This window comes from Echiichthys vipera, assembly GCF_963691815.1.
Source record: "Echiichthys vipera genome assembly, chromosome: 16".
Classification (NCBI taxonomy): domain Eukaryota; kingdom Metazoa; phylum Chordata; class Actinopteri; order Perciformes; family Trachinidae; genus Echiichthys; species Echiichthys vipera.
The window spans coordinates 30,142,940-30,162,939 of NC_139841.1; the positions used below are offsets into that span (position 1 = coordinate 30,142,940).

Here is a 20,000-nt window from a genome sequence, read left to right on the forward strand (position 1 = left end):
TGTTTGGCCGGTCGGGAGGCCGTTGAAGACGATGATGATGCACTTCCTGGAGATGCCGTGCGTGGCATCTGCAGCAGCTTCCCTCCTTTCTGATTGGCTGCTGTGGAAGAGCGAGACGGCGTGGAGTCCCGAGAGGACCCGCCTCCTCTGTCAGCGCCGTCGCTGCTTCCTGGAGCTTTGGCCACGGCTGTCGCTCTGGGTTTGCTCCGCCCCCTGGCTGCTGGCTCCGCCCTCGGCTTCCCGGTGATCAGACTGCGGTACACCTTCTTCCCGCCTCTCAGCATCTTCGCCGCCTCCTCCTCCTCCAGCTCCTCCTTCTTCTTGGCGTCCAGAGTGCTGCGTTCTCCGGCCTTTAGGACCCTCGCCCCTCGCTTCACCTCCTCCTCCTTCTCCTCCTCCTCTTCTTCTTCTTCTTCTTCTGCGTTGTGATTGGCTGCTGGCAGTCGGAACGGCGAGCCCACAGACTTCAGGGACAGGACGGAGTCAGAGTCTGATGACGGCTGGCGAGACAGCGATGAGGCGGCGGCGGCGTTCAGGCTGCTGACGATGGAGTTGGCACCTTCCTGAATCGCCTTCCAATCAAATGACTCAGAGTCGGGGGAGGCGGGGCTTCTCGGTGCCTCTGAAGGTTCCTCCTCGGCCAAAACGCCGTCTTCTGCTTTGGGAACAGGAAGTTGCGTGGCAGTGGGGACGGAGGCGGCGGCGGCGGCAGCTTTCTTCTTCTTCTTGGGCATGGCGGAGCTGATGCACTCCTGCAGGAGGTCGTCCTCCGAGTCGATGCTCAGCGAGCTGAGCGACGAGTTCCTGGAGAAGCAGACGGGCGTGTCCTCCACGTGGAACGCTTTGGGGGCGTAGCCGCTCGCCGCAGGAGGGCGGGACTTGACCTCTTCCTGTGCTGGAGACTTTAATCCTGCTTTGCCTCCACCCTTTTGCTCAGACGGTGGCGGCGGCGGCGGAGCAAACTCCTTGTTGTTATTCTCCTGGTCGATGTCGCTCAGCGAGCTCAGCGAGGAGTTCCGTGAGAAACAGACGGGCGTGTCCTCGATGGCGAACTTCTGCTTCTCGTCCGTCGCTGTGGCGTTGGTCGCAGGCTTTGTTCGAGGGAAAACCGCCGCCGTCTGCTGCTTCCGCTTCCTGCCTTCTTCCTCTTTTGTTTTCTTCTCTTCGTCCTTCTCGCCGCCATCGTCTTCGTCGAAGTCGAGCGAGCTCAGTGAGTCGTTGCGTGAGAAGCAGCACGGCGTGCCCTCGATGGGCGTGTAGTGGTGCGGCGAGTCAAAGGCAAACCCTGGCTTTGCTTTGGCAACTGTTGCCGTGGCGACGCCATACGGCGTCCGCTGGGGCATCGGCTTCACCGGCGAAGTTGGCTTCTTCTTCTGCTGCTGTGGGCCGAGAGGAGGCGGGACGGCGGGAAGAGGAGACGGCGCCTGGAGGTGCTCGCTGTTCGCTACTGCTCTGATTGGTTTTCGGGGTTTGGCTTTGGGCATGGCGGCGCTGATGCACTCGGCGAGGATGTCGTCACCATTCTCTCCTTCAGGTAGCCCCGCCCCCCTCCCCTGGCTGGAAGTGGGCGGGGCTACAGGTACGACAGCACCAGCGGCCTCCTCATTGGGCGGGGAATCGATGGTGAGGTCACTGAGCGAGGTGGCGGTGGAAAAGTTGAGCGGCGTTCCCTCCACACAGTAAACTCTGGGCACTTCCTCCAGCGGCGGCACGTCCTTCCTCTGCTGTGATTGGGCGCGGCTTTGAGTTGGGAGGAGCTTGTAAACAGGAAGCTGGCTCGGTTTCCTTGGCGCCGCTTGTTGCTGTTTCTTTGGTTTCCGTGACGACTTGGGCATGGCCATGTTGATGCAAGCCTCCAGGATCTCGATGTCGTCGTCGTCGTCCGATTCGTCGAGGATCCGTTTGGCCGCCTGCTCGTCCTTCCTCTCCTCGTCGCCTCGCTCCTCCCCCTCTTTGTCGCCCTTCATCTCGATGTACGGCTCGTCCAGACTGAGCGCACTCAGACTGGAGGCGCGGGAGAAGCCGTGCGGCGTGCTCTCTGTGGCGAAGTGTAGCAAGATGTCGGCGCTGCTCTCCTCCTCGTCCTTCTTCTTGTTTTTTTCCTCGTGCTTCGTATTCTGCATTGGCGGCGGCAGTGGCGGCGTCTTGGCGCGGCTCGGCGGCATGGTCTGTCCCGGGCTGTCGGGCAGGTCGCTGGGGCTCACCACGCCGCTCGGCACGCCGCTGCACGGCTCGCTGGAGCGCACGGAGCTGGCAATGGAAGAGGTGGAGAAGCTGTCGAGGGAGCTGACGGACGTGCAGCGGCTGAACATCAGCGGCGTCTCCTGAGCGTACGGCTGCTCCGGAGGACTCTTCGGAGTCCTGGCGCCTGATGATGATGTCACATGGTGGTGGTGATGGTGGTGGGCGTGGCTGTGATGGTGGTGGTGACCACGTCTTCCCCGTGACGAGGGAGCGGCGGCAGCAGCGGCGGTTTGGCTCTCTGCCTCCTTCTGCTGCCTCTGTTGCTGCTCATGTGCGTCCTTCTCGCTGACAGGAAGCGTCGGGTAGTTGTTACCGCCGCCGCTCCCGCCTCGCCGCTTCCTGCCGATGTCCTCTTCATCCTCCTCTGACGACAGTGAGGAGAGGGAGCTGCCTCTGGAGAAGCAGATGGGCGTGTCCTCCACGCAGTACGTCTGCGTTGACTCCTGGTTGCTTTTTGTCACCGTCCGATTGGCTGTTGGCGGAGGGGGGCGGAGCTTGTTGGCAGAGGATGGCGGAGGAGGCGGGACAGAGGGGGGAGTGGCCTCTTCTGGCTTGAACAGGGGTTTGGGCGTGGCGTCAGCGCCGTACTTCAGGCTGTAATCGATCGGCTGCTCGCCTGCCGAATCAGCGCCGTAATTTGACGTCGCCGTGGAGACGTAGCGTAGCTGCGGGACGGACGCCATGCGGCTGCTTGTCGGTGCTGCGTCGGCGCCGTCGTTCCTCCTCCTGAGCCGGGCGTTCAGGTCGTCGTCCTCGTCGCTCTCGATGCTGCCGCGGCGACTCGGGCTCTGTCTCCCAGAGTTCAGCTGCTCGTCAGAGTACTTCAGGCTGTAGTTGATGGGCGTGTCCAACTCCGCGCCGTCATCGTCCGCCATGTGGTTGGCGCTGCGGATCTTGTGCGCCAGGTCGGCCGGGTACTTCCTGTAGACGCAGCACTTGTTGGCTCCGCTCTCGTCTGAGGAGTAGAGCGGCTCTGACGACGGTTTGGTCTTACCGCGGTTGCCGTAGCCGTCGGCGCTCGTCACGCTGTTGAGGCTGTCGCTGGAGGCTCGGACGCTGGGCGGGAACACGGGCCGGGCGTACGCCGCTTCCTCGCTCGTCCTCTTTGTCCCGTCTCCGCTCTTCGGGCTTGAGAGCACCGGCGTGTTCGTGTATGAGCGCGTTGTGCTGCCCGCTCCCCCGGCGCCGTTACAGCCCCGCCCCTTCCTGTGTGCCGCCTTGGGGCTCAGGTTGTCGATGTTGTCGAAAGTTTCTGACAGCTGCTGAGCGTCCAGCTCCTCGAACAACGCCTTCTGTTTGCGGGCGTGTAGCGACGGGGCGCCGGCGCCCGGCGACACCACGCTAGTGTCCTTGTAGCGCGCCGGCCGGTTGGCCATCAGGTTACGCAGCGCGGCGGCGCTGCCCATGGCGATCATCTTGTGCCGGGAGTGAATGAGGTTACGCAGCATGCCCACGGCGCCCAGCTCCCATAACGCCTCCTGGTCTTTGGCGTCGCGGGCGGACAGGTTCCAGAGCGTCCCGCAGGCGTTGGACACGATGGTCAGACTGTGAGACTTCAGGTGCTGCAGCAGCGTCGGCAGGCAGGCGTGGTCCCGCAGGATCTGCCTGCAAGACAACGAGCAGGGAGAAGAGTCTTTACACCTCACAGGCGACATGTTGTTTACAGTTGTTTACAGTTGTTTACATGTTGTTAACAGTTGTTTACATGTTATGTACAGTTGTTAACCTGTTGTTTACATGTTGTTTACAGTTGTTTACCTGTTGTTTACAGTTGTTTACAGTTGTTTACATGTTGTGTACAGTTGTTTACAGTTGTTTACAGTTGTTTACATGTTGTTTACAGTTGTTTACATGTTGTTTACATGTTGTGTACAGTTGTTTACCTGTTGTTTACAGTTGTTTACCTGTTGTTTACATGTTGTTTACAGTTGTTTACATGTTGTGTACAGTTGTTTACATGTTGTGTACAGTTGTTTACATGTTGTGTACAGTTGTTTACCTGTTGACTACAGTTGTTTACATGTTGTGTACAGTTGTTTACCTGTTGTGTACAGTTGTTTACATATTGTGTACAGTTGTTTACATGTTGTGTACAGTTGTTTACCTGTTGACTACAGTTGTTTACATGTTGTGTACAGTTGTTTACCTGTTGACTACAGTTGTTTACATGTTGTGTACAGTTGTTTGCATGTTGACTACAGTTGTTTACATGTTGACTACAGTTGTTTACCTGTTGTGTACAGTTGTTTACATGTTGTGTACAGTTGTTTACATGTTGTGTACAGTTGTTTACATGTTGTGTACAGTTGTTTACCTGTTGTGTACAGTTGTTTACATGTTGTGTACAGTTGTTTACATGTTGTGTACAGTTGTTTGCATGTTGACTACAGTTGTTTACATGTTGACTACAGTTGTTTACATGTTGTGTACAGTTGTTTGCATGTTGACTACAGTTGTTTACATGTTGTGTACAGTTGTTTACATGTTGTGTACAGTTGTTTGCATGTTGACTACAGTTGTTTACATGTTGTTTACATGTTGTGTACAGTTGTTTGCATGTTGACTACAGTTGTTTACATGTTGACTACAGTTGTTTACAGTTGTTTACCTGTTGACTACAGTTGTTTACATGTTGTTTACAGCTGTTTACAGTTGTTTACCTGTGCGCCTCGTTGGTGGCGATGAGGCTGGAGACGTTGCGCAGGATGCCGCCGCCGCTCTCGATGATGGCGAGCGTGTTGGTGTGGCTGCGGTGCGTCAGCGTCCCCACCAGAAACGCCAGAGCGCCGTCCACGGCGCAGATGTCCGCCTTGTTCTCGGTGCAGTGCGCCGACAGGTTCCAGAGCGCGCTCAGAACGGACTTCAGCGTCGACTCCTGAGGAGCACAAGAAGAAAGAGTTTAGACTCCGCCCCTTTCCACGGCGCCCTTCAGGAACTCAAACACGTGTTTGTTTGTCCGCTCGGGGCTCCTGTAGAACAGGCCTGTGTCCTCCGCTGTGATTGGTCCGCTCCTCCTCCGTCACGCCGCAGCAACGAGACGCTAATTTAAATTTATCAGGAGAACAGGTCCTGCATCTAAGTCTGGACTCTGCTTTGGGTCAGGGTCCAGGTCCAGGCCCAGGGTCAGGGTCAGGGTCCAGGTCCAGGGTCCAGGGTCAGGGTCAGGGTCAGGGTCCAGGTCCAGGGTCAGGGTCCAGGGTCAGGGTCAGGGTCCAGGTCCAGGTCCAGGTCCAGGGTCAGGGTCCAGGGTCAGGGTCAGGGTCCAGGGTCAGGGTCCAGGTCCAGGTCCAGGGTCCAGGGTCCAGGTCCAGGTCCAGGGTCAGGGTCCAGGTCCAGGGTCAGGGTCCAGGTCCAGGGTCAGGGTCCAGGTCCAGGGTCAGGGTCCAGGGTCAGGGTCAGGGTCCAGGGTCAGGGTCAGGGTCCAGGGTCAGGGTCCAGGTCAGGGTCCGGGTCCAGGTCCAGGTTCCGGGTCAGGGTCCAGGGTACAGGTCCAGGGTCCAGGGTCCAGGGTCAGGGTCCAGGGTCAGGGTCAGGGTCCAGGTCAGGGTCAGGGTCCAGGGTCCAGGGTCAGGGTCAGGGTCCAGGTCAGGGTCAGGGTCCAGGTCCAGGGTCCAGGGTCCAGGGTCCAGGTCTAGGGTCAGGGTCCAGGGTCCAGGGTCCAGGTCCAGGGTCCAGGGTCCAGGGTCAGGGTCCAGGGTCAGGGTCCAGGGTCCAGGGTCAGGGTCAGGGTCCAGGGTCAGGGTCCAGGGTCAGGGTCCAGGTCAGGGTCAGGGTCAGGGTCAGGGTCAGGGTCAGGTCCAGGGTCAGGGTCCAGGGTCAGGGTCCAGGGTCAGGGTCCAGGGTCCAGGGTCCAGGGTCAGGGTCAGGGTCAGGGTCCAGGGTCAGGGTCCAGGGTCAGGGTCAGGGTCAGGGTCAGGGTCCAGGGTCAGGGTCCAGGTCCAGGGTCAGGGTCCAGGTCCAGGGTCAGGGTCAGGGTCAGGGTCCAGGTCCAGGGTCAGGGTCAGGGTCCAGGATCAGGGTCAGGGTCCAGGGTCAGGGTCAGGGTCAGGGTCAGGGTCAGGGTCAGGGTCAGGGTCCAGGGTCCAGGGTCAGGGTCCAGGTCCAGGGTCAGGGTCCAGGTCCAGGTCCAGGTCCAGGGTGATCTGTGACGCGTCACTCATCCCTTACACTGAGGCGGGTTCTTACCTTCTGGACCTCCAGGGCGCAGCCCGTCAGCGCGCGCACGCTGCCGACCTCACGCAGCGTCTTCTTGCTGTTGACGTCCGCTCGCCACGACAGGTTCCTCAGCACGCTGGCGATGACCTGAGGACAGCAGACGCGTGATTCAGGACTCCCCAGACTCCACAGACCCCCCCAGACTCCACAGACCCCCCCCCAGACTCCCCAGACTCCACAGACCCCCCCAGACTCCACAGACCCCCCCCAGACTTCCCAGACTCCCACAGACCCCCCCCCCAGACTCTCCAAACTCCTCATACTCCCACAGACCCCCCCAGACTTCCCAGACTCCCACAGACCCCCCCAGACTCCACAGACCCCCCCCAGACTCCACAGACCCCCCCCAGACTCCCCCAGACTCCCCCAGACTCCACAGACCCCCCCCCCAGACTCCCCCCCCCGAGCCCCACAGACCCCCCCCAGACTCCCCAGACTCCACAGACCCCCCCCCAGACTCCCCAGACTCCACAGACCCCCCCCAGACTCCCACAGACTCCCCCAGACTCCACAGACCCCCCCCCCAGACTCCCCCCCCCGAGCCCCACAGACCCCCCCCAGACTCCCCAGACTCCACAGACCCCCCCCCAGACTCCCCAGACTCCACAGACTCCTCCCAGACTCCACAGACCCCCCCAGACTCTCCAAACTCCTCATACTCCCACAGACCCCCCCCCAGACTCTCCAAACTCCTCATACTCCCACAGACCCCCCCAGACTCCTCCCAGACTCCCACAAACCCCCCCCCCAGACTCCCCAGACCCCCCCCCCCCAGACTCCCCAGACCCCCCCAGACTCTGAACCTATGATGACCTAAGGGGGGCGCTCACCTGCTGCAGGTCTTCACTGTCGGACTTCAGCTGAGCCACCATCGCCCTCATGCAGCCCTTCATGGAGCACAGCGTCGCCTGCAACACACACACGTGATCGGGGCGGTCCCTGAGAGTGTGTGTGTGTGTGAGCACAGGTGTGTGCGTGTGTGTGTGTGTGTGTGTGTGTACACAGGTGCGTGTGTGTGTGTGTGTGTGTGAACACAGGTGCGTGTGTGTGCGTGTGTGTGTACACAGGTGCGTGTGTGTGTGTGTGTGTGTGTGTGTGTGCGCGTGTGCGTGTGCGTGTGCGTGTGCGTGTGTGTGTGTGTGTGTGTGTGTGTGTACACAGGTGCGTGTGTGTGTGTGTGTGTGTGTGTGTGAACACAGGTGCGTGTGTGTGTGAACACAGGTGCGTGTGTGTGTGTGTGTGTGTGTGTGTGTGTGTGTGTGAACACAGGTGTGTTTGTGTGTGTGTGTACACAGGTGTGTTTGTGTGTGTGTGTGTGTGTGTGTGTGTGAACACAGGTGTGTGCACACTGGTGCGTGTGTGTGTGTGTGTGTGTGTGTGTGTGTGTGTGTGGACACAGGTGCGTGTGTGTGTGTGTGTGTGTGTGTGTGTGTGTGTGTGTGTGTGTGTGTGTGTGTGTAAGACCTTATTGGCCACGTCTCCGAAGGTGAGGTTGGTGAGCGCCATGCCTGCGTATCTCCGCAGCGTGACGCTGTAATGGTCGCTGCTCAGTCCGAACATCTCGCAGTCGACCTGCAGCAGCTCCGCTACGGCCTGAAGTCCACCTGCAGTGAGACACCAGTTAGACACCAGTGAGACACCAGTGAACCAGTGAGACACCAGTGAACCAGTGAGACACCAGTGAACCAGTGAGACACCAGTGAACCAGTGAACCAGTGAGACACCAGTGAGACACCAGTGAACCAGTGAGACACCAGTGAACCAGTGAACCAGTGAGACACCAGTGAGACACCAGTGAGACACCAGTGAGACACCAGTGAGACACCAGTGAACCAGTGAGACACCAGTGAGACACCAGTGAAACACCAGTGAGACACCAGTGAGACACCAGTGAGACACCAGTGAGACACCAGTGAACCAGTGAGACACCAGTGAGACACCAGTGAACCAGTGAGACACCAGTGAGACACCAGTGAACCAGTGAGACACCAGTGAGACACCAGTGAGACACCAGTGAGACACCAGTGAGACACCAGTGAGACACCAGTGAGACACCAGTGAAACACCAGTGAACCAGTGAGACACCAGTGAACCAGTGAACCAGTGAGACACCAGTGAGACACCAGTGAGACACCAGTGAGACACCAGTGAGACACCAGTGAACCAGTGAGACACCAGTGAACCAGTGAAACACCAGTGAGACACCAGTGAGACACCAGTGAGACACCAGTGAGACACCAGTGAACCAGTGAGACACCAGTAGACACCAGTGAGACACCAGTGAGACACCAGTGAGACACCAGTGAACCAGTGAGACACCAGTGAACCAGTGAGACACCAGTGAACCAGTGAGACACCAGTGAGACACCAGTGAGACACCAGTGAACCAGTGAGACACCAGTGAACCACCAGTGAGACACCAGTGAGACACCAGTGAACCAGTGAGACACCAGTAGACACCAGTGAGACACCAGTGAGACACCAGTGAGACACCAGTGAACCAGTGAGACACCAGTGAGACACCAGTGAACCAGTGAGACACCAGTAGACACCAGTGAGACACCAGTGAACCAGTGAGACACCAGTAGACACCAGTGAGACACCAGTGAGACACCAGTGAGACACCAGTGAACCAGTGAGACACCAGTGAACCAGTGAGACACCAGTGAACCAGTGAGACACCAGTAGACACCAGTGAGACACCAGTGAACCAGTGAGACACCAGTGAGACACCAGTGAGACACCAGTGAGACACCAGTGAACCAGTGAGACACCAGTAGACACCAGTGAGACACCAGTGAGACACCAGTGAACCAGTGAGACACCAGTGAACCAGTGAGACACCAGTGAGACACCAGTGAGACACCAGTGAACCAGTGAGACACCAGTGAGACACCAGTGAATCACCAGTGAGACACCAGTGAAACACCAGTGAGACACCAGTGAACCACCAGTGAGACACCAGTGAACCAGTGAGACACCAGTAGACACCAGTGAGACACCAGTTAGACACCAGTGAAACACCAGTGAGACACCAGTGAACCAGTGAGACACCAGTAGACACCAGTGAGACACCAGTGAACCACCAGTGAAACACCAGTGAGACACCAGTGAACCAGTGAGACACCAGTGAACCAGTGAGACACCAGTGAGACACCAGTGAGACACCAGTGAGACACCAGTGAGACACCAGTGAACCAGTGAGACACCAGTGAGACACCAGTGAACCAGTGAGACACCAGTGAGACACCAGTGAGACACCAGTGAGACACCAGTGAGACACCAGTGAACCAGTGAGACACCAGTGAACCAGTGAGACACCAGTGAGACACCAGTGAGACACCAGTGAGACACCAGTAGACACCAGTGAGACACCAGTGAGACACCAGTGAAACACCAGTGAGACACCAGTGAACCAGTGAGACACCAGTGAACCAGTGAGACACCAGTGAACCAGTAAAACACCAGTGAAACACCAGTGAGACACCAGTGAACCAGTGAGACATCAGTGAACCAGTGAGACACCAGTGAACCAGTAAAACACCAGTGAAACACCAGTGAGACACCAGTGAGACACCAGTGAGACACCAGTGAGACACCGGTGAACCACCAGTGAAACACCAGTGAAACACCAGTGAGACACCAGTGAACCAGTGAGACACCAGTGAGACACCGGTGAACCACCAGTGAAACACCAGTGAAACACCAGTGAGACACCAGTGAACCAGTGAGACACCAGTGAACCAGTGAGACACCAGTGAGACACCAGTGAGACACCAGTGAGACACCAGTGAGACGCCAGTGAGACACCAGTGAGACACCAGTGAACCAGTGAGACACCAGTGAGACACCAGTGAACCAGTGAGACACCAGTGAGACACCAGTGAGACACCAGTGAGACACCAGTGAGACACCAGTGAGACACCAGTGAGACACCAGTGAACCAGTGAGACACCAGTGAACCAGTGAAACACCAGTGAGACACCAGTGAGACACCAGTGAGACACCAGTGAGACACCAGTGAGACACCAGTGAACCAGTGAGACACCAGTAGACACCAGTGAGACACCAGTGAGACACCAGTGAGACACCAGTGAACCAGTGAGACACCAGTGAACCAGTGAGACACCAGTGAACCAGTGAGACACCAGTGAGACACCAGTGAGACACCAGTGAACCAGTGAGACACCAGTGAACCACCAGTGAGACACCAGTGAGACACCAGTGAGACACCAGTGAACCAGTGAGACACCAGTAGACACCAGTGAGACACCAGTGAGACACCAGTGAGACACCAGTGAACCAGTGAGACACCAGTGAGACACCAGTGAACCAGTGAGACACCAGTAGACACCAGTGAGACACCAGTGAACCAGTGAGACACCAGTAGACACCAGTGAGACACCAGTGAGACACCAGTGAGACACCAGTGAACCAGTGAGACACCAGTGAACCAGTGAGACACCAGTGAACCAGTGAGACACCAGTAGACACCAGTGAGACACCAGTGAACCAGTGAGACACCAGTGAGACACCAGTGAGACACCAGTGAGACACCAGTGAACCAGTGAGACACCAGTAGACACCAGTGAGACACCAGTGAGACACCAGTGAACCAGTGAGACACCAGTGAACCAGTGAGACACCAGTGAGACACCAGTGAGACACCAGTGAACCAGTGAGACACCAGTGAGACACCAGTGAATCACCAGTGAGACACCAGTGAAACACCAGTGAGACACCAGTGAACCACCAGTGAGACACCAGTGAACCAGTGAGACACCAGTAGACACCAGTGAGACACCAGTTAGACACCAGTGAAACACCAGTGAGACACCAGTGAACCAGTGAGACACCAGTAGACACCAGTGAGACACCAGTGAACCACCAGTGAAACACCAGTGAAACACCAGTGAGACACCAGTGAACCAGTGAGACACCAGTGAACCAGTGAGACACCAGTGAGACACCAGTGAGACACCAGTGAGACACCAGTGAACCAGTGAGACACCAGTGAGACACCAGTGAACCAGTGAGACACCAGTGAGACACCAGTGAGACACCAGTGAGACACCAGTGAACCAGTGAGACACCAGTGAACCAGTGAGACACCAGTGAGACACCAGTGAGACACCAGTGAGACACCAGTAGACACCAGTGAGACACCAGTGAGACACCAGTGAAACACCAGTGAGACACCAGTGAACCAGTGAGACACCAGTGAACCAGTGAGACACCAGTGAACCAGTAAAACACCAGTGAAACACCAGTGAGACACCAGTGAACCAGTGAGACATCAGTGAACCAGTGAGACACCAGTGAACCAGTAAAACACCAGTGAAACACCAGTGAGACACCAGTGAGACACCAGTGAGACACCAGTGAGACACCGGTGAACCACCAGTGAAACACCAGTGAAACACCAGTGAGACACCAGTGAACCAGTGAGACACCAGTGAACCAGTGAGACACCAGTGAGACACCAGTGAGACACCAGTGAGACGCCAGTGAGACACCAGTGAGACACCAGTGAGACACCAGTGAACCAGTGAGACACCAGTGAGACACCAGTGAACCAGTGAGACACCAGTGAGACACCAGTGAGACACCAGTGAGACACCAGTGAGACACCAGTGAGACACCAGTGAACCAGTGAGACACCAGTGAGACACCAGTGAGACACCAGTGAAACACCAGTGAGACACCAGTGAGACACCAGTAGACACCAGTGAGACACCAGTGAGACACCAGTGAAACACCAGTGAGACACCAGTGAACCAGTGAGACACCAGTGAACCAGTGAGACACCAGTGAACCAGTAAAACACCAGTGAAACACCAGTGAGACACCAGTGAACCAGTGAGACATCAGTGAACCAGTGAGACACCAGTGAACCAGTAAAACACCAGTGAAACACCAGTGAGACACCAGTGAGACACCAGTGAGACACCAGTGAGACACCAGTGAACCACCAGTGAAACACCAGTGAAACACCAGTGAGACACCAGTGAACCAGTGAGACACCAGTGAACCAGTGAGACACCAGTGAGACACCAGTGAGACGCCAGTGAGACACCAGTGAGACACCAGTGAGACACCAGTGAGACACCAGTGAACCAGTGAGACACCAGTGAGACACCAGTGAACCAGTGAGACACCAGGGTCTGAACCCTAGGGTTACCTGTGGGACACCAGTGAACCAGTGAGACACCAGTAGACACCAGTGAGACACCAGTGAGACACCAGTGAACCAGTGAGACACCAGTGAGACACCAGTGAACCAGTGAGACACCAGTGAGACACCAGTGAGACACCAGTGAGACACCAGTGAGACACCAGTGAACCAGTGAGACACCAGTAGACACCAGTGAGACACCAGTGAGACACCAGTGAGACACCAGTGAACCAGTGAGACACCAGTGAACCAGTGAGACACCAGTGAACCAGTGAGACACCAGTGAGACACCAGTGAGACACCAGTGAACCAGTGAGACACCAGTGAGACACCAGTGAATCACCAGTGAGACACCAGTGAAACACCAGTGAGACACCAGTGAACCACCAGTGAGACACCAGTGAACCAGTGAGACACCAGTAGACACCAGTGAGACACCAGTTAGACACCAGTGAAACACCAGTGAGACACCAGTGAACCAGTGAGACACCAGTAGACACCAGTGAGACACCAGTGAACCACCAGTGAAACACCAGTGAAACACCAGTGAGACACCAGTGAACCAGTGAGACACCAGTGAACCAGTGAGACACCAGTGAGACACCAGTGAGACACCAGTGAGACGCCAGTGAGACACCAGTGAGACACCAGTGAGACACCAGTGAACCAGTGAGACACCAGTGAGACACCAGTGAACCAGTGAGACACCAGTGAACCAGTGAGACACCAGTGAGACACCAGTGAGACACCAGTGAGACACCAGTGAACCACCAGTGAAACACCAGTGAAACACCAGTGAGACACCAGTGAACCAGTGAGACACCAGTGAACCAGTGAGACACCAGTGAGACACCAGTGAGACACCAGTGAGACGCCAGTGAGACACCAGTGAGACACCAGTGAGACACCAGTGAACCAGTGAGACACCAGTGAGACACCAGTGAACCAGTGAGACACCAGTGAACCAGTGAGACACCAGTGAGACACCAGTGAGACACCAGTGAGACACCAGTGAACCAGTGAGACACCAGTGAACCAGTGAGACACCAGTGAGACACCAGTGAGACACCAGTGAAACACCAGTGAGACACCAGTGAGACACCAGTAGACACCAGTGAGACACCAGTAGACACCAGTGAGACACCAGTGAGACACCAGTGAAACACCAGTGAGACACCAGTGAACCAGTGAGACACCAGTGAACCAGTGAGACACCAGTGAACCAGTAAAACACCAGTGAGACACCAGTGAGACTACAGTGAGACACCAGTGAACCAGTAAAACACCAGTGAAACACCAGTGAGACACCAGTGAGACGTACCCAGTTCGTTCATGGCGTGTCGATGTTCTTCGTCGAAGGACAGTTTCATGAGGACGCAGACGGCCGGACAGATCTGATGCTCCACCGGAGACGGCACTGAGAGGGACGACACCACGACACGTTTACAATATTATACTTTTATAATGTTTCACTTTTATATTGAACTTCATATACACAATTATTCAGTGTGTGTGTGTCTCTGTGTGTGTGTGCGTGTGTGTATGTGTGTGTGTGTGTGTGTGTGTGCTCACTCACTGGGGTTGTCCTCCTGGTCGACGCCCCTCTCGTGTGTGTATGTGTGTATGTGTGTGAGTGTGTGTGTCTCTGTGTGTGTGTGCGTGTGTGTATGTGTGTGTGTGTGTGTGTGTGTGTGTCTCTGTGTGTGTGTGCGTGTGTGTATGTGTGTGTGTGTGTGTGTGTGTGCTCACTCACTGGGGTTGTCCTCCTGGTCGACGCCCCTCTCGTGTGTGTATGTGTGTATGTGTGTGAGTGTGTGTGTGTGTGTGTGTGTGCGTGTGTGTGTGTGTGTGTGTGTGCTCACTCACTGGGGTTGTCCTCCTGGTCCACGCCCCTCTCGTGTGTGTGTGTGTGTGTGTGTGTGTGTGTGCGCTCACTCACTGGGGTTGTCCTCCTGGTCCACGCCCCTCTCGTGTGTGTATGTGTGTATGTGTGTGTGTGTGTGCGTGCGTGTGTGTGTGCGTGCGTGTGTGTGTGCTCACTCACTGGGGTTGTCCTCCTGGTCCACGCCCCTCTCATGTGTGTATGTGTGTATGTGTGTGTGTGTGTGCGTGCGTGTGTGTGTGCGTGCGTGTGTGTGTGCTCACTCACTGGGGTTGTCCTCCTGGTCCACGCCCCTCTCATGTGTGTATGTGTGTATGTGTGTGAGTGTGTGTGTGTGTGTGTGTGGGCGTGTGTGTGTGCGTGTGTGTGTGCGTGTGTGCTCACTCACTGGGGTTGTCCTCCTGGTCCACGCCCCTCTCGTGGTTCTCCTGCCAGCTCCAGCACGCCTCGCAGTAGTGACGCACCTGCTCCAGCAGGTGGAGCACTCTGATCTCACGGCGCCCTCTCTTGTCGTCCGGCTGACTGTGAACGATGTTGTGAAGCGCCGCCGACGCCCGTGCGCGAGCCTCTTTACTGCCGCGAGAGTTACCTAGGCAACGGGTGACAAGTGACAGGTGAAGCGTCGTGGAAACCCGTGACAGCAGCTCTTCTGTAGGAAACTACAGTTACCTAGCAACAAGGAGTCCTTGTCGTTGCCGTGCAGCAGCTGGATGAGCAGTGGCAGACAGCCGGACTGACGCATGGCGATGCACGAGTCCTGCGAGCTCGACATAGCGAGCAGCGTCCGCGACATGTCGTCTTTGTCGTGCGTTCCCAACATCGACAGAAGACTGTACACCATCTCCACCTGCAGACACACGTCATGTTTTACAGCGTGCACCATCTCCACCTGCAGACACACGTCATGTTTTACAGTGTGCACCATCTCCACCTGCAGACACACGTCATGTTTTACAGCGTGCACCATCTCCACCTGCAGACACACGTCATGTTTTACAGTGTGCACCATCTCCACCTGCAGACACACGTCATGTTTTACAGCGTGCACCATCTCCACCTGCAGACACACGTCATGTTTTACAGTGTACACCATCTCCACCTGCAGACACACGTCATGTTTTACAGTGTGCACCATCTCCACCTGCAGACACACGTCATGTTTTACAGCGTGCACCATCTCCACCTGCAGACACACGTCATGTTTTACAGTGTACACCATCTCCACCTGCAGACACACGTCATGTTTTACAGCGTGCACCATCTCCACCTGCAGACACACGTCATTTTTTACAGCGTGCACCATCTCCACCTGCAGACACACGTCATTTTTTACAGCGTGCACCATCTCCACCTGCAGACACACGTCATTTTTTACAGCGTGCACCATCTCCACCTGCAGACACACGTCATGTTTTACAGCGTGCACCATCTGTGTGTGTGTGTGTGTGTGTGTGTGTGTGTGTGTGTGTGTGTGTGTGTGTGTGTGTGTGTGTGTGTGTGTGTACAGTGTACCTTGGTGCCCAGGTGGCTGGTGATTCGTCGGGGCACAGAGTACGGCGCCTCATTGGCCGGCTCGTGGTCCAATCGGCTGCTGGAGCTCTGAGGAGGAAAAAAAGGTAAAAACAAGAAGAAGAAGAAAAGTGTCAAAAAATAAATGAGAAGAAGAAGAAAACGACGACTCACCTGAGCCGAGGACGGGTCTGTGGCGTCGCTCGGGCCCGGAGCGTCCTCCACCTGGGGACAGGTAAACAAAGAGGTAAACAGGTAAACAAAGAGGTAAACAAAGAGGTAAACAGGTAAACAAAGAGGTAAACAGGTAAACAAAGAGGTAAACAGGTAAACAAAGAGGTAAACAAAGAGCCAAACAGGTAAACAAAGAGGTAAACAGGTAAACAAAGAGGTAAACAAAGAGGTAAACAGGTAAACAAAGAGGTAAACAGGTAAACAAAGAGGTAAACAAAGAGGTAAACAAAGAGGTAAACAAAGAGGTAAACAAAGAGGTAAACAAACAGGTAAACAAAGAGGTAAACAAAGAGGTAAACAGGTAAACAAAGAGGTAAACAAAGAGGTAAACAAAGAGGTAAACTGGTAAACAAAGAGGTAAACAAAGGGGTAAACAGGTAAACAAAGAGGTAAACAAAAAGGTTAAACAAAGAGGTAAACAGGTAAACAAAGAGGTAAACAAAGAGGTAAACAAAGAGGTAAACAGGTAAACAAAGAGGTAAACAAAGGGGTAAACAAAGGGGTAAACAAAGAGGTAAACAGGTAAACAAAGAGGTAAACAAAGAGGTAAACAAAGAGGCAAACAAAGAGGTAAACAGGTAAACAAAGAGGTAAACAAAGGGGTAAACAAAGAGGTAAACAGGTAAACAAAGAAGTAAACAAAGGGGTAAACAAAGAGGTAAACAGGTAAACAAAGAGACAAAGAAGTAAACAAAGAGGTAAACAAAGAGGTAAACAGGTAAACATCAACAACAACAACAACAACAATAAAAATGTGATTTACCTGCAGACGAACTCCACGTCTCAGGATTTCTTTCTCTATCTGCTGAATACGAGACACACGAGCCTACACACACGCACACGCACACACACACACACACACACACACGCACGCACGCACGCACGCACGCACGCGCACACGCACACGCACACGCACACGCACACGCACACGCACACGCACACGCACACGCACACACACACACACACACACACACACACACACACACACACACACACACACACACACACACACACACACACACACACACAGGTGAGCAGGTGCACAGGTGAGCAGGTGAACGGTTGAGCAGGTGAACAGGTGAACGGGTGAGCAGGTGAACAGGTGAACGGTTGAGCAGGTGAACAGGTGAACAGGTGAACGGGTGAGCAGGTGAACGGTTGAGCAGGTGAACAGGTGAACGGTTGAGCAGGTGAACAGGTGAACAGGTGAACGGGTGAACGGGTGAACAGGTGAACAGGTGAACGGGTGAGCAGGTGAACAGGTGAACGGGTGAGCAGGTGAACAGGTGAACGGGTGAACAGGTGAACAGGTGAGCGGGTGAACGGGTGAACAGGTGAACGGGTGAGTTACCTGAGCTCGCCTCTCCATCTCCTGGCAGGAGCCCAGCTGCTCCTCCATCGCTGAACGGATTTGGCGAGCTTCAAACTCCAGCTGGCGTCGACTCATGTCCGTCTGCAGAGTGAACTGACACACAAGCTCCCATCATGCATCACTCCAGCACAGCCGCCGAGGCTCATGGGTAATGTAGTTTGAGACTCACGTTCTCGGAGAGCGGCAGGCTGTCGATCCTCTTGGTGAGGTTCTGCAGCTGAGCGTAGTACCAGTCCTTCTCCTTCTCCTCCTTCTCCAGCTCAGCCAATAGGAGCGCCCTGTGAGGGAGCAGCAGCCAATCAGAGAGCAGCACAGAGGAGCCAATCAGAGAGCAGCACAGAGGAGCCAATCAGAGAGCAGCACAGAGGAGCCAATCACAGAGAGGACGTTTTAAACTGAAACTTTCCAATTACAACGGCAGCAGCTTCTTCTGCCTCCGTGGCCCAGAGGCGTGGCCTCCGTGCCCCAGAGGCGTGGCCTCCGTGACCCAGAGGCGTGGCCTCCGTGACCCAGAGGCGTGGCCTCCGTGACCCAGAGGCGTGGCCTCCGTGACCCAGAGGCGTGGCCTCTGTGACCCAGAGGCGTGGCCTCCGTGCCCCAGAGGCGTGACCTCCGTGCCCCAGAGGCGTGGCCTCCGTGCCCCAGAGGCGTGGCCTCCGTGACCCAGAGGCGTGGCCTCCGTGACCCAGAGGCGTAGCCTCCGTGACACAGAGACTTGGCCTCCGTGACACAGAGACGTGGCCTCCGTGACCCAGAGGCGTGGCCTCCGTGACCCAGAGGCGTGGCCTCCGTGACCCAGAGGCGTGGCCTATGTGACCCAGAGGCGTGGCCTCCGTGACCCAGCGGCGTGGCCTCCGTGACCCAGAGGCGTGGCCTCCGTGACCCAGAGGCGTGGCCTCCGTGACCCAGAGGCGTGGCCTATGTGACAGAGGCTTGGCCTATGTGACACAGGGGCGTGGCATCCGTGGCCTATGTGACACAGAGGCGTGGTCTATGTGACCCAGAGGCGTGGCCTATGTGACACAGAGGCGTGGCCTATGTGACACAGAGGCGTGGCCTATGTGACCCAGAGGCGTGGCCTGTGTGACCCAGAGGCGTGGCCTGTGTGACCCAGAGGCGTGGCCTGTGTGACCCAGAGGCGTGGATGTGTGACCCAGAGGCGTGGCCTATGTGGCCCAGGGGCGTGGCCTCCGTGGCCCAGAGGCGTGGCCTCCGTGGCCCAGAGGCGTGGCCTCCGTGACCCAGGAGGACCCTAACACCGTGTACCTCTCCTTCTCCAGGTCCTCCAGGCAGCGGTCGTGGCCGTCTCTGCCCGCAGGCGGCAGCCCTCTTCTGGGGACGGCGGTGGTGTTGGGGGGGCCTGCAGCTGCTCCAGGAGCTCCAGAGGCAGAAGAGGCGGAGCTGGAGGAGGACGAGGCCGGCAGAGGAGGTCTGGACCTGGACTTCCCCCCTGCAGGGTCCAGGCTCATCTCTGCAGACACAGCAGAAGCTTAGAGACGAGTCCGGCAGCCGCAGCTCTCGGGGTTTGAGTCACTCACCTTTCAGTCGCTCCATGAGCTCCGTCTGAGAACCCGACGCCTCTCCAGAGTCTTCTTCTATGGTGCCCTGCAGCTGCTTCAGCACTTCCTGTTTAAACAAAATAAAAGCGTTAAATCACAGCATGTCTGTGTTTTCTGATGTGACCACACAGGGGCGCCACCGTCCACGCGACCACGCATGATTAAACCATAACTCTGATAATATAGGTGCATGATTAAACCATAACTCTGATAATATAGGTGCATGATTAAACCATAACTCTGATAATATAGGTGCATGATTAAACCATAACTCTGATAATATAGGTGCATGATTAAACCATAACTCTGATAATATAGGTGCATGATTAAACCATAACTCTGATAATATAGGTGCATGATTAAACCATAACTCTGATAATATAGGTGCATGATTAAACCATAACTCTGATAATATTGGTGCATGATTAAACCATAACTCTGATAATATTGGTGCATGATTAATAAATAATATAATAAAATATAAACAAATATAATGTTGGAATAAACGGCGTCCTCACCACGATGAGACGGCAGCGTTCATACAGAGACATGACCAAACTAACTACACTCACTGTTTTCTGTCCAGCCCCAGTAAACAGGAAACAGGAAACAGGAAACAGGAAACAGGAAGTGAGCGTGAGTTCGGACAGGAAGGACGAGACAATAAAACTGGAAGTTAAAGAACCAACAGACGTGGAAACAAACGAAAGACTCAAAAATGGATTAAAACTAAATAAGGTGGAGAAACACACACACACACACAGACACTCACACACAGACACACACACACACACACACACACACACACAC

General features: G+C 55.5%; 1 protein-coding gene across 2 annotated transcripts in view; it reads right to left on the reverse strand.

Moving 5' to 3' along the window:
* The window catches only part of apc (APC regulator of WNT signaling pathway), a 36,936-nt gene that overhangs the window by 2,283 nt on the left and 14,653 nt on the right, over window positions 1-20,000 (reverse strand). For both annotated transcript variants that reach the window (XM_083929796.1, XM_083929797.1), the window contains exons 3-17: window positions 19,170-19,257; window positions 18,898-19,102; window positions 17,801-17,909; window positions 17,611-17,724; window positions 17,023-17,085; window positions 16,200-16,250; window positions 16,029-16,115; window positions 15,186-15,363; window positions 14,905-15,105; window positions 13,956-14,051; window positions 7,924-8,063; window positions 7,290-7,367; window positions 6,430-6,546; window positions 4,905-5,119; window positions 1-3,849 (exon numbers count right to left, since the gene is read on the reverse strand). The exon at window positions 1-3,849 is cut by the window's left edge and continues 2,283 nt beyond it. In XM_083929796.1, the coding sequence (XP_083785922.1) occupies window positions 1-3,849; window positions 4,905-5,119; window positions 6,430-6,546; window positions 7,290-7,367; window positions 7,924-8,063; window positions 13,956-14,051; window positions 14,905-15,105; window positions 15,186-15,363; window positions 16,029-16,115; window positions 16,200-16,250; window positions 17,023-17,085; window positions 17,611-17,724; window positions 17,801-17,909; window positions 18,898-19,102; window positions 19,170-19,257 (5,591 nt within the window). The remainder of the gene's footprint in view (window positions 3,850-4,904; window positions 5,120-6,429; window positions 6,547-7,289; window positions 7,368-7,923; window positions 8,064-13,955; window positions 14,052-14,904; window positions 15,106-15,185; window positions 15,364-16,028; window positions 16,116-16,199; window positions 16,251-17,022; window positions 17,086-17,610; window positions 17,725-17,800; window positions 17,910-18,897; window positions 19,103-19,169; window positions 19,258-20,000) is intronic.